Below are 14,678 nucleotides of genomic sequence, written 5' to 3' on the forward strand. Positions count from 1 at the left end.
CAGGTAGAGAGGGAGAACGGGACGGTATGGAGAGATGTCCAGCTGGCCCTACGGTCCAGAAACCTCCCAGCCGCTCGCTGGCAGCAGGTCCTCCCTGACGCGCTCCATTCCATTCGGTCACTGCTGTGCACCGCAACTAACAACACACCCCATGAACATGTTTTTGCCTTCCCTAGGAAGTCTACATCTGGGGTGTTGCTCCCGACTTGGCTCACTGCTCCAGGGCCAGTCCTTCTTCGTAGGCATGTCCGGCACCACAAGGCAGACCCTCTGGTGGACAAGGTACGCCTGCTCCACGCGAACCCCCAATATGCCTACGTGGAGTTCCCCGACGGCCACCAGGATACAGTCTCACTCAGGGACTTGGCTCCCTCGGGTGCCGATCCCATGCCCACACTCCTCCCTACCCACGCACCACCCTCCCTTTCCCCGGCGCCCCCGACTTCAGCCCCACCAGGTCCATCCCTCGTTCCCCTGTCCACACTAGAGGACATGGAAGATTTCGGCTTGCTCCCGGAGTCATCCAGCCACTGGCCAGCACCAACACCGCCAGCACCAACACCGCCAGCACCAACACCGCCAGCACCAACACCGCCAGCACAAACACCGCCAGCACCAACACCGCCAGCACCAACACCGCCAGCACCAACACCGCCAGCACCTACACCGCCAGCACCAACACCGCCAGCACCAACACCGCCGGCACCAACACCGCCAGCACCAACACCGCCAGCACAAACACCGCCAGCACCAACACCGCCAGCACCAACACCGCCAGCACCAACACCGCCAGCATCAACACCGCCAGCACCAACACCGCCAGCACCAACACCGCCAGCATCAACACCGCCAGCATCAACACCGCCAGCACCAACACCGCCAGCACCAACACCGCCAGCACCTACGCCGTCGACGCTGACACCGCCTGTGCAGACGTCGCCACCACTGCTGCGTCGCTCACAACGGAACGTCCGACCGCCGGTCCGACTCAACCTGTGACGGACACCGGGCTGCCCGATGGACACTTGTTTTTTTTTTTAACCCCCCTCTGTAAATAGAGCACGTTTATGTATTATAGTTTCACGTCACCCCCGCCGGACTCATTTTTTACAGTGTGTGAATGTGGTGATCTACCACTGTATATATGAGTGTGCGTGCATTAGGGGATGTACGACAGTACCTGTGTTACAGGTTTTCCGGTAAGCCCCTGCCGGCTAGCTCCGCCCACAGGGAGCAGTATAAATATTCATAAGTTTCCCTGAGATGTCATTCTACAGCTGCAGCTGAAGGAATGGCATCTCACTGTAATAAAGCCTCTTTTGTACCGATTCGAGTCTTTGGGTGCAATTGTTAGCGCCACAGCCACAAAATCCAGTCCATTGAAAACTCCTCTGTCAATTATTTTTTACGAGAATTTCAGTTTAACTGTGTTCACAGTTGCTTGCCCTGCTTGTTGTGGGGAAGTGATCAGTGTTTTCAGTGCTAAATATCTTGTAAGTTAGATGCTATTTAATGGTGCAAGATGCTTCATGCAGTTCCACACCTAAGTCACTACCTTTGCAACAGGCATTTCTGTCCAGCTCATGTCCTCGTATGAAATGGTATTGAAGTATTTTGCAAAGATTAGTACAACTTTCCCACAATTTTATGTCCAATTTTTGTACTGGCCCCACAACCAGGCTCATGGTTGAGCCCGACTGCTTTTTTTCAGCCTCTTATGAAGGTGCAATGCTGACCACACCAAAATGTCTGGTGCCTCAAGGCGGCTTATTGCTGGACCACTTTGCCCTGTGAACTAAACCCACTTGTGCATGGTCTTGTTTATTTTGTGCACTCTCCTGAAGCCTTTTACAGTTCTCTTCACTGTCAGCCAAGCCCCCTATTTTATATTGACAGCATTTTGTTAAATGTGAAGTCCCTATACCCAGGTCCAAATCATCAATAGATACTGAGAACAAAAGTGGACTCTGCAACTGACTCCTGGGCCACATGAATTCCAACCTTTCTCCAATCGGAGCATCATTCTTTAACGCTAACCCTTTCTTCCCTGTCTGCCAGTCAGTAGAATAGTCAGTTAATCCTGGTACTGGTGATTGAAGAACATTGGCCAGGGGAGGCAGTAGCATAGTGGTATTGTCACTGGACCCACGTTCGAATCTTACCGTGGCAGATGGTGAAATTTTAATTCAATACAAATCTGGAATTGAAAGTCTAATGATGACCAAGAAACAAATTGTTGTCAATTGTTGCAAAAAACCCATCTGATTCACTCATGCCCTTTAGGGAAGGAAATCTGTTGTCCTTACCTGGTCTGGCCTACATGTGACTCAAGGCCTACATGTGACTCAAGACCCACAGTAATGTGATTGACTATTAAATGCCCTCAGGGATGCGCAATAAATTATACTCAATTTCTAAATGACAGTGTAACCAAATTAGTTTAAAAATCAATTTCAAACAAAGTAGGTCCTGAAGTAGGTCTACTCACTGATCTGGAACTTCAGTATTAACCATGTGGCCATCTCCAGTGTCGACTGAGCAAATGGTTTTGGAAGGTATGTAATGTGGTCGCTGTGCTGAGATGGTGTCGATGTTCAGTCTCGAAGAGGTCGCTCCCTGTGATGGCTGCAGCCCTGAACCAATAGAACATTGCATTGAAGACACGAATGCCAGATCGGCCCAAATGAATGAGAAGCGCTTCAATATCATTTCTTATCCTGAGAGCTAACAATTACTGTGTGCTCCTAATTATTGGGTAAACTGTTTAAACAATAGGCCAATCTAAAAGTAAACAGAATAAATTAGACGCAACATTGAACAAACCATAAAGGTTCCACTTCCTATTCCAGGCACCGAGTAAAGTACTCGGTTTATTAATATTTACTGACCACTTTTGTTCATTATTAACAAACATGCATTTCATGAAGGAAATGGGATGTACTTAATGATTAATTGTTCCCAGTTGATAAACACGATTTGCTAAATTAAGTGGATATTGTATAACTGAGTAATTCAATGCCTCTTCCGAATGAATAGAAGCATCAGGACCGTCATTTCTAATTTGAGGATGGCAACTTGATTGTCTTGTGTTTCAAATAATAATTAACCATCTTAGTGTATGGTTTTTGTAAACTTTCCTTCCTATTCAGTTGTGCTATCCACTCCGATTACAAAGCATATATCTAAAATTGAGAATACAAAAGAGCTTTTTCAGGACAGCTTCTCTCATGTGTCACTGTGCAAAGGTAATCAATCAATGGTCTGGAGGTAACTTTCAACATTCACCGCTCACCACAACCCTGTGGCAAAGTGAGCTAATTAGGCGTATTCCTCGAGTCAATTAGAAGCTGTAGCAGTAGAGATTTTCCCTGAACCTACAGCTGTTTGGCTTCCCTCTTTGGAAAAAGAGTCCACTTCAAAAGGTACAAAAAAAGATTCACATGGACGATACCAGAAACCAGGGCCGGGATTCTCCCCTACCTGGCGGAACCACTCCAGCGTCTTGCCGCCCCAAAGGTGCCAAGCCCTCACATTGAGGGGCTAAGCCCGCCCTGGAGTGGTTCCCGCTCCGTCGGCTGGCGTGAAAGGCCTTTGGCGCCATGCCAGCCGGGGCCAAAAGGACTTCGCCGGCCGGAGTAAGTCCGCGCATGCGCCGGAGCCGGAGCGTCAGCGGCTGCATGTGCAGGGGAGGGGGCCTCTTCCGCCCCCGCCATGGTGAAGACCATGGCGAAGGTGGAAGAAAAAGAGTGCCCCCACGGCACAGGCCCACCCGCCGATCGGTGGGCCCTGATCGCGGGCCAGGCCACCGTGGGGGCACCCCCCTTGGTCAGATCGCCCCGCGTCCCCCCCCCCAGGACCCCGGCGCCCGCCGGCGCTGCCTGTTCCCGCTGGTAAGGTAGGTGGTTTAATTCACGCCGGCGGGAGAGAGTTGACAGCGGCGGGACCCACGGGGGGTCGGAGAATCCCGCCCCAGGACGATATATTTATCAGGAAAGGTTAAACCGACTGGGGTTCTATTCTCCAAAAAAGGCTGAGGGTAAAAGGGGGGGTTTGGGGCTGGGGAAGGGGGGGTTGACTTGATAAAGGTCTGTATGTTCATGGAAAGGTTTGTGAGAGTTAACACAGAGAAATTGTCTCCATCGATGAGGCTGTCGAAAACTAGAGGTCATAAATATATGTTTGTCACTAATATATCCAATAGGGAATTCAGGAGAAACCTGTTTAACCATGAATGGCACACCTATGGCATGTGCAACCTTAGGGAGTGGCAGAGATGCATTCAAGGGGAAACTAGATTAGCAGGTGAGGGAGTAAGGAGTGAGGATATGCTGATAAGGTTAGATAGTGAGGAGGTGGGGTGGGGGAACAATATAAACACCATCATAGACCTATTGGACCAAATTGCCTGTTTCTGTGTTATAGACCCAATGTAATGTAATACAATTACTTATCGCCCTCTCGTCATAAAATGCCAGCTAGCAAAATCCACTCTTCAAAAGCCAGATTTGTATAAAATCATAAATTGACTGAAAGTGTTAAAGTATTACACACAAAATAAAAGAGAAACCCAATAATTTCCAACTATTTTGACCTAGTCCCTTTTTGAGACGATTCCGGATCAGGCGCACTCCTCAGATCCTACTTAGGATGAGAAAGACACACCTCACAGACACTTCAATAGGTCAGAAGTGTGTTGTTCCTTGTCTCTGAATAAATCCCATAGTCGTAAAGTTGAAGTAGATGCTTTATTGTGTGTTTGTTCTCTCTCCAGCGCTTAAACTATGTTACATCTGAGCTGCCTGTCTGTGTTCTGCTCCCAGCTGCCGTTTCTGCGAAGTGCCCTCTAACTTCCTGTCTGTCTCTATGTCTCTATTTATACCTCTTCCGTGCTCCCTCTAGTGCTTGCCCAGTTCTATTGCATCTACATTGACCCCTTGTTATATATAGACAGATATTCAGATCACTACAAAAAGAACTGATCAAACTTTCCCCGGAGGAAAGGAATGATCAGAGGATACTACCATCCTCCAAATGTCCATTTTGAACAAGTTTTAGCCAGACTATAGCAACTCATGTATTGTACGTTTAAGGGCATCTCTCCTCAATAATAATAATTCTCCACTGAAGTATGGAGGAATCTGGGAGTCAGGTCCAGGCAGTCATATTTACAGGTTTGTGGAGTCTCCCCAAACTCTGAGAAAATCCAAGCCCACATCTCTGCTTTACAAATCTATCTCTCTAGAATGGAGCTCTAGTTCCTATTGGCCTGTATTCTAGTGATTTGTGGTTGTGTATCTCTTGATATTGCTCCTTTATCCCATTTATTAACCAAGCAGTATGCAACATCTCACACTTCTCCATATCGAAGTTAATTTTCCAGGTACATACACATTCTGCATAGTTATTAATATTTTCTCACATTTTACCATTATTTCTTTTGGAAACTATGCCCCACCATTTGGTGTTGTTTGCAATTTTTTAATTGTACTTCCAACTTCCAAGTCCAAATCTTTAATGTAACAGTGTGAATAACAGGGGTCTGTGCATTGGTCCTTGTGGAATGTGACTTTCCACTTTTTGCCATTTCATTTTTCAGTCATTGATATGCGTGTTAATTGCAGAACCAGCAATTATGCCCATTCCTACCTGCCTTTGAGAAGGTGGTCAGCCACCTTTGTGAACCTAAGCTGTTAAAGTAGTGAATGTACTCCAACAATGCTGTTGGGTAGCAAGTTCCAGGTTTTTGACCCCGTGATAATAAAGAAACAAAAATAAATTTTCAAGTCAGGGTAGTAGGTAACTTGGAGGAGAATTTGATGTTTTTCCCCATGCGTCTCATAGGTGAGTAGTTGTTGCATGTTTGGGGAGGTGTTTCTGACAAACCTTGGCGAGTTGCTGGAGTGAAACTTGTACACGGTGCACATTGCAGCCACATTTTGCCTGTGCGAGAAGAAGTGAATGTTTAAGCTGTTGACTAGGTTGCAATTCAATGGGGCTGCTCTATCCTGGATGGTTCAACCTTCTTTAAGAGTGGGTTGGACTTGCATTTATTTGAAAAATATTCCGTCACACTCATGACTTGGAAAGTGGAACGACAGGGGAGAGAAAGGAGTGTCACTCATTGCAGATTCCCAATTTCAGACCTCATTTTGTAGTCACAGTACTTTTATGACGTTTTTAGTTAAGTTCTTAGTCAATGTTGATTCCCAGGATGTTGCAATTAGAGAGAATTATGACAGGCCACAACCTAACACTCACATAAAGTGATATTGGGATGGCTATTTAAGTGCCTGCTCCAAATACAATTGTCCCTTAGGTTGCTATTTTCATTGAGGCAGGTGTCTTCCTGAAGTCTGTGGGAACCACACTAGGTAAATCAGTTTGAAAATCTTGTGGAAGCCTGTTGTGGAGTCAAGAGCTGTTTGTAATGTAAACGCTTTCCAATTTCAACTATCTTAATTGGATTAGATGTCATTTGATAAGTTAAATATATTATTGATGCAGTGATTGATCACAGTGGTCTGTCCTTCAAAGGTAACAGACCGTTAAATTGAGCAGCACTATATAAGGGTTCACATGTATTAGAGTACTTTACCCAGTGGATAATGTCCCGTCTGCATTCAACTTTATAAAGAATCAAATATTAAAAAGGTAGGTTTGATTTTCATGTTGATTTACTGTCATGGCATCTACTGGTTTTCTGAAGTGTTCTTCCAGCATCCATTAGTTATGGAAGCAATGAGTCTTGTGATGACTCTGGAAGTATTTCAAAAGCTCATGAAATTAAAACAGCCTTTCAAAGCCAATTGAAAAACTTTCCCCTCTTACAAGCTCATAAAACTGTCAATCAGATATAGGCATTCATACTCCTATTGAAAAAAAGCTCTGATCCACTTACCATCTCATTAAGCATTGAAACCACTTACACGAAAGATAACTTTATTATAAGCGCATGAAACTGCCAAATAAAGCTAACAGTCCTCTTTGTAGTGGTGTAAACAAAGCCGTTGAGAGATGTGACCACCATTGACACCTGGAACTCAGTCAGGCACTCATATTGAGATCATATGTAAAGGAAAAGATGCCTGGTCATTTGTTCAGCCTACTTTCTTGATACCGTTGCCAAATAGTGTTGTTTATCTTTCAGACTTCAGCAACATCTGCCACATTGGAAACTTCAGCATAACGTTATAAATTAATAGTTTTGCTACCAAGTTTGTGCAAGTAAATTTTAATATTTCACCATGCAGGATTTTGACTAAGAGTTTATTTATAATGGAAAATACTTTCATAGAATCACAGAATCAAGACAGTGCAGTAGGAGCCCATTTGGCCCATCGAGTCTATACTGATCTTCCGAAAGAGCACCCTACCCAGCCCTATGCCACCACCCTATCCCCGTAACCCAGTAACCCCACCTAACCTTTTGGACACTAAGGAGCAATTTAGCATGGCCAATTCACCTAACCTGCACATCTTTGGACTGTGGGACAAAACCGGAGCACCTGAAGGAAACCCACACAGACACAGGGAGAAAGTGCAAATTCCACACAAACTTATTGTCACAAGTAGGCTTCAAATGAAGTTACTGTGAAAAGCCCCTAGTCGCTACATTCCGGCACCTGGTTGGGGAGGCTGGTACTTGGGTCCCTGGCGCTGCGAGGCAGCAGTGTTAACCACTGTGCCACCATGCTGCCTGTTTTGTTATGCTCTTGATGTAGCATAAGCTGCTTCCTTGATGTGCACTCTGACAAAGGAAGGTTCAGACTTGGAGATAGCTTTAACACATTTATTAAACTGTTAATGATTCTCCTACTTGGATTCAACTCTCCTGTTAATCCTGCCATAGGTACTCAGACAAACTATCTAACCAGTCTGCTACGATCCAGGTGGTGGGTGTGATGTGTTGAATCAACCCTGTGTACTCACTGAGAATCTCCACTGGAAAGAGGAAGATCATGTGTGCTGTGTCCTTTATATATGGGTTGGTGTAATGCCCTCCTGTGGTAGTGTCACCTCTGTGTGTTTCGTGAATGCCTATTGGTCGTGTCCTATCTTACTGGCCTATTGGTTGAATGTCTGTGCATCATGTCTCTGGTGCTCCCTCCAGTGTCTAGCTAGTCTATGTGTATTTACATTAACCCCTTGTGTATTTACAGTGATGCATATCACCACATCCCCCTTTTTTCATGTTACATATTTTCATGTACAGTGTTAAGGAAAATTGAACAAACTAGGTAGATAAGTGATAATATGTGCAAATCATGATAACAGTGATCATTAAACAATAAGTCCAGATCATAGGTATGAGTCCAAAGTTCAGTAATTAATATGGTTGAGTGGCTTTCTTGTTTGGTTGGTGAGTTGGTGATGTTGATGGTGGCATGTCCTTGTGAATGCCGTCAGTGTCCTGTGCTTATGGAACCAAGAAGTGGTCAAATCACTTTGTTGTCTGAGGTGGACTCTTTCTTTCGATGCTTGTAGTGGTAATTCTTGATGGCATCTGTCCTGAAAGCCAGGTTGCCTGTTGGTAGTGCAGCAAACGTGAATTGGTAAGATGCGTCATCCTGCCATAGTCTGTCATTGCACTGAGCTGAGTAGTAACAATGTCCCGCATTTGCAGAGTTGTACAATGTTGTACCAGTCGTAGTTCCATTGGTGTTGTTTTTGTCGTGCTTGTTGTCGACATTGTTGCCTTTGGTGCGCAGCTTGTTATTGTCTTTGATGTTGTTGTTGTGTTGGATGGTTGTGTTGTTGTGTTTGCTGCGCTCGAGGACCACACTCTGTGGATAATACAAGGCCTTCACACAGTTACTCGTGTCAGCGTCCTTGGTGGCATCTGCTGTTTCCTTGAGCGTGCCGTCACTGAGTTCGCGGCGCACTCCGTCTGGAGTCATGTCCGGCTTACTTGAATCAGCTTTGGCTTGTCAATGCTCCCCATCTGGAGCCCTTTCTGGTTTACCTGAATCAGCTTTGGTTTCTTGCCGCTCCCCGTCCGGAGTCATTTCAGGTTCACTTGAATCTTCTTAAGTTACGTGATGCTCCCCGTCCGGAGTCAAAACATTCAGGAATGCATTTGCTTGTGGAGAGGCTCGAGGGAATGAGGTTTGAAGTAATGTGGTGTCACCGGAGTCACCAGTAGTCTCACTGTGATTGTCGAGTGCCTCTGTACATTCTAGCTGAGGTCTGTCACGTTGCACATCTTGTATGGGAAGTAGGATGCTGTCGTCACTTCTCTCACATACAGTGGGTAGAGCCTCAGTGTCTTCTTGTCATTCATTTGAGCTGGGTTAGACTGTCAGAGGCTTCTTCTGGTGGCTCAAATAATCTGGGTGGACTGTCATAGTCGCTTTGTTGTTCACGTGAGCGTGGTAGACTGTCATAGTCTTCTTGCTGTTCACTTGAACTTGGTAGACTGTCACAGTCTTGTTGCTGTTCACTGGAGCGTGGTAGACTGTCATAGTCTTCTTGCTGTACACTTGAGCGTGGCCGACTGTCATAGTCTTTCTGTTGTTCACTTGAGTGGGGCAGACTTGCATCGTCTGCTGCTGGTTGCTCAGAGGAGGTTGCTAGACCCTCATGGTCTTGTTCATGCAAGGACTGCGCTCTGGAGTGTTGCATTTCTTCTATTGTGGAGTCTGTCCACAAGCTCGCTGCGGAGGCCTGTGTCACTGGAGTCACTTTCTGTGTGGAGACGTGCAGTTGTCTCGCTGTGGAGTCTTTCATCGCTTTCTGTGTGGAGGCTGGGACCCTTCGCGGTGCGTGGACCACTCTCTGTGTGGAGTCAGGGATTCTTCACGGTGCGCGGACCACTCACTGGGTGGAATTGGGGACTCTTTGCGGTGTGTGGACCACTCTCTGTGTGGCAGCAGGCCGCTCTCTGTGGGCTTGTACCACTCTTTGCCTCTTGGCATCAGGCCGCAGCATAATCCTGCGCTCACAAGTCAGGATTTCATATATGCTGGGCCGAGGATTCCCCAATCCGAAGAACTCGTCATCGAGGTCTTCAATGTACAACATGTCTAGTTGCGGTTTGGATTTGGTACTGGGGTAGCCACCTCCCAAGGTGAAATCTTCGTCTGAGTCGTTGTCTTCCAAGACCATATCATCTTCTAGGGCAGTGTTTCCTGCATGTTGCAGGGTTCTGCTGAGGTTACTTTCAGCTACTGGTCGAATTTCAGGCATTGTGCTATCGTTCCAGGTGAAAGAATCGGGTTTTACAGCTTTAAAACTTTTTTCCCGTGTTTTGGGACATCTCCCCTTTAAGTGGGCGTGGTCCGGGGCCTCTGACGTCACAAAGTGTGTGACGTAGGTCGTAGGAAGCGATTGCGCATGCGCAGATCTTGCCTGGGTGCCGTCGCTTCTCGCGCATGTGCAAACGGACCTTCCCGTTCTGTGCGCTCTTCGCACAACTGCGCATGTGCAGCACCTTTTCCAAGATGGCTGCAAATCAAAACTGCCGTTTGTTGCTGCAAGCCTACCTTGTGGTGAGTTTTGGCGCCTCTTTTACCGTTTTTTCTTGTGTGTTCCCCGCAGAATTCTTGGAATTTGTCCAGGACTGCCTGGAAGTCGCTCTTGTTTTGCCCCTTTGAGTATTTGAAGGTCTGGAAGATTTCAGCTGCTCTTGGACCCGCGATGGTAAGTAGAAGCTTTATTTTCTCTGCATCCGCCACACCATCTATGTCAGACGCTACCAGGTAGATCTCAAATCTCTGCCTGAACGCACGCCAGTTTTCACTGAGATTGCCTTGGTACCTGAGCTGCTGTGGAACCGGAATCTCAAATATCATTTTGCCTGGGTGCCGTCGCTGGTTGTCACTGTTTGCTGAGTTGTAACTATATGGATTTAAACAGTTCACTCACTGGTACAATGTTTTGTTATTCTCTTGACGTAGCATAAGCTGCTGCCTTGATGTGCACTCTGACAAAGGAAGGTTCAGACTTGGAGATAGCTTTAACACATTTATTAAACTGTTAACGATTCTCCTACTTGGATTCAACTCTCCTGTTAATCCTGCTATAGCTATTCAGACTAACTATTTAACCAGTCTGCTACGATCCAGGTGGTGGGTGTGATGTGTTGAATCAACCCGTTGTACTCACTAAGTGTCTCCAATGGAAAGAGGAAGATCATGTGTACTGTGTCCTTGTATATGGGTTGGTGTAATTCCCTCCTGTGGTTGTGTCACCTCTGTGTGTGTCTTGAATGTCCATTGGTCGTGTCCTATCTTACTGGCCTATTGGTTGAATGTCTGTGTGTCATGTGTCTGGTGCTCCCTCTAGTGTCTATCTAGTCTACGTGTATTTACATTAACTCCTTGTGCATTTACAGTGATGCATATCACCACACTGCCCTTTTGTTTTCTTCCACCCCTTTCTGATTTATATTTATAAGATTGCCAACTTTTAATGGGGATTTCACTCCATGACTTCCTGCCTCTAACCCCAATGATTTCCCCCACTGTAATGAACTCCAATTGGCTTTATTGGTTGGCCAATTGGAGTATGAGCTCCCTCAATGATAGCTCATTGAGGGGGCCCATATAATCACCTGTGTAGGCTTTGTGAGCCAGTCTTGAGTTGACTGGACTGCTAGCAGCACTGTTTGTAGCTGCTCCTGTAATATCGTTATTGTAAATAAATATTGGTGTGGTGACGGAACTCCTGCCTCCTGTGGATTACTACAGTGGCGACGAGGTAAACTACGAATTTTGCGGAGACCAGCTGCCGCACTCGGAGGGTAAGCCTTGCCATTTTAAAAATGCCGTTTTTTGGGAGGTTAGAGGCATTTGACCCGACTATTGAGGACTGGTCCCAGTATGTGGAGAGAATGTGTTACTTCTTCCGGGCAAATGATATACTGACGGACGAAAGGAGACGGCTTACCCTGCTGTCGGCGTGCGGACCCTCCACTTTCGCCATTATACGTAGTCTGACTTATCCCGATGCGTCGGACACGAAAACTTTCCAAGAAGTAACGGAATTGGTGAAAGAGCACTACGACCCAAAACCACCCCTCATTTTGCGTAGGTACAGATTCTACACAGCTAGCAGGAATTCCTCGGACCCTGGGGGGGGAGGGGTGTATTGAACTCCAATTGACCAACCAATAAAGCCAATTGGAGTTCATTACACCCCTCCCCCCCCCCCCCCCCCCAAGGTCCGAGGAATTCCTGCCAGCTGGCATTCCTCTGAGCTTCTTTCTGCTCCTCATGTCTGGGTCTGACACCTCTCCCTGAGGAGGAGGAAGAACAACTTCCAAGGAGGTCGCCAAGGAAAAGACGGGCCCCTATAAGGTACAACCCGCCCACTTCGGAGAATGACCCGGCGGACGACACAGAGGTGACAGACCCAGACATGAGGAGCAGGAAGAAGCTCAGAGGAATGCCAGCTGGCAGGAATTCCTCGGACCTTGTGGGGGAGGGGTGTAATGAACTCCAATTGGATTTATTGGTTGGCCAATTGGAGTATGAGCTCCCTCAATGATAGCTCATTGAGGGGGCCCATATAATCACCTGTGTAGGCTTTGTGAGCCAGTCTTGAGTTGACTGGACTGCTAGCAGCACTGTTTGTAGCTGCTCCTGTAATATCGTTATTGTAAATAAATATTGGTGTGGTGACGGAACTCCTGCCTCCCGTGGATTACTACACCCACCTTCCAAGATTTATATAACAAATGAAAATGTTGTTTTCTCTGGGTTGTTTCCAGCAGTTTCCAGGAGGTTTTGAGATTATGTTTTAATGAGACGTCCTGGAAGGATTGGCAAGCCTATTTCTCCCATTGTATCAAACAGGCTATTTGCTGAAAAGAAGATGATAGGTGCTCTAATCCCAGACTAATAGTATCACATAGCCGTTCAATAAGTAGCAACCTGGCAAGTGGCCCTGGTCAAAAAAAACAGCATGAACCTTTCCCGCCTTGTAAAGTGCGGATTAAAAAGACACACATTCGGTGACTGTGAATCAGAAACTAATGCACTGCTGCCAAGAACATTTAGTTCTCAGAGAATAGGAATTCTGTCATGAATCTGTTTTAGAAAAATGTGCTTGGAACAAATTGATGATTAGGCGTTTCTTAAGGCAGTTCAATTTTTGGAGGAATATAGGAGCGTTTCTTACCGAACTCACAGATGAATGGAGATGTTTTGCTGCAGCTGATTGTGGCCCACTGCTGGTACCTACTCCTCCATGAAATGTAGCCACAATTGGATGAGAAACTTGCCCCCTGTTTGGAAATCCCGTCACTGGGAAGCCGCTCTGATCCATCCAACCAGGATAACACTGAGAGTATGAATAAATTATTGTAAAAATGAGAACACCCCGAGGCAGGTTAAGTTAGCCACGCATGCATCAGCTGACAGGTACAATGTGCTAACTGATGAAGTGCAGAAAATTAACTTCAAGTAGCATAAATAATAGTAATCTTTACTAGTGTCACAAGTAGGTTTACATTCACACTGCAATAAAGTTACTGAAGTTGAATTACATTGACATTTCCTTAAAATACACCTCTGAGTAGTGAAGTTATTACTATTGCACTGGTCAGGAGGGGTAATCAACAGAAAGTTTAATTTAATTTTGGCAAATGATAAAGTAATTGACAATAATATTCACACAAGCCCTCAGTTGTTGTCAGGGTGGAGTCCTGGTGCTGTGATAAAGACTTGAGATTATATGTCAAGGAAAAAAGTAAAATTGTTGCCTTTATTCAATTTGTTCCCACTGCAGCTTCATGAAAATGGCCACACTAACCCATCCACACATTGCAATGATTCCACCGCAATCTGATCTCAAATAAGGTTCACGTTTCTGACATTTCCTATGCACCAATTTTGCTGCCCATGTGTCTGTCTCTTACCTGGGACATGGAAGCCCCGACTTGATTTTTTTGCCAAAACAATGAAGCCAATCCACCACTTCTTATCGATTGGCAATTGGTCCTGCAGAAATTTGTACATTTTTTCGTCCTGGATAACAGCGAGATTTCCACCTCCCCGCTCACATTCTTTCTGTGCATCCTTAAAGTTCAGCTGCTGATCCATAAACGCATAGCACAAATTTTGAAATTCCACCTGATGCTCCAAGCAAGACATTGCCTCAACATGAAAAACAGAATAAGACACAATGAACAGTTGTAAACTCAGTCTGAATACAATCGGGCAAGAGCAGATCGTGACATCCATCGTGATTTGCTTCATCTACTGAGTCTAACACAGTGATGTTCTCTGACGGACCTTTATAATGTGTGCTTATTAGATGCTGATGGATCAAATTTCAAAATCAACAATGGCAATAATTACTAGACTATACTGGGTATTAATTGATGTTTTGAGAATAATAGGAATAATTAACCTCATCAAGTACTTTGGATAACCTTGTAAACAACTCACTCTTTTTCTTTCCATGGCCAAATCATTAAGTGAACATCCTTCATAATGACTGCTACATATCCATTACTTTTGCCATTAGTTCATTTTCTGTAGCATTTTTAGGGGGATTTGAGAAAAAACAATTTTGCCTAGAGAGTGGTGACACTCTGGATTGCACTGTCTGGGAGTGTGGTAGAGCCAGGATGCCTCACATCCTTTAAAAAGTACCTGGATGAGAACTTGGCACGCCATAACATTCAAGGCTATGGGCCAAGTGCTGGCAAGTGGGATTAGGTGGGCAGGTCAGGG

General features: G+C 45.7%; 2 protein-coding genes across 2 annotated transcripts in view; one reads left to right on the forward strand and one right to left on the reverse strand.

Moving 5' to 3' along the window:
- LOC119970875 (polycystic kidney disease protein 1-like 2) overlaps positions 1–14,183 on the reverse strand; it is a 137,541-nt gene extending 123,358 nt beyond the window's left edge. Inside the window, exons 1-3 of the mRNA XM_038805984.1 lie at positions 13,859–14,183; positions 13,120–13,281; positions 2,489–2,633 (exon numbers count right to left, since the gene is read on the reverse strand). Coding sequence (XP_038661912.1) covers positions 2,489–2,633; positions 13,120–13,281; positions 13,859–14,183 — 632 coding nt within the window. The remainder of the gene's footprint in view (positions 1–2,488; positions 2,634–13,119; positions 13,282–13,858) is intronic.
- Positions 14,184–14,256: 73 nt separating this feature from the next.
- The window catches only part of dhodh (dihydroorotate dehydrogenase), a 19,957-nt gene continuing 19,535 nt past the window's right edge, over positions 14,257–14,678 (forward strand). The window contains exon 1 of the mRNA XM_038805985.1: positions 14,257–14,313. Within this exon, the coding sequence (XP_038661913.1) occupies positions 14,257–14,313 (57 nt within the window). The remainder of the gene's footprint in view (positions 14,314–14,678) is intronic.

Source organism: Scyliorhinus canicula, chromosome 9 (genome assembly GCF_902713615.1).
Source record: "Scyliorhinus canicula chromosome 9, sScyCan1.1, whole genome shotgun sequence".
Taxonomy (NCBI): domain Eukaryota; kingdom Metazoa; phylum Chordata; class Chondrichthyes; order Carcharhiniformes; family Scyliorhinidae; genus Scyliorhinus; species Scyliorhinus canicula.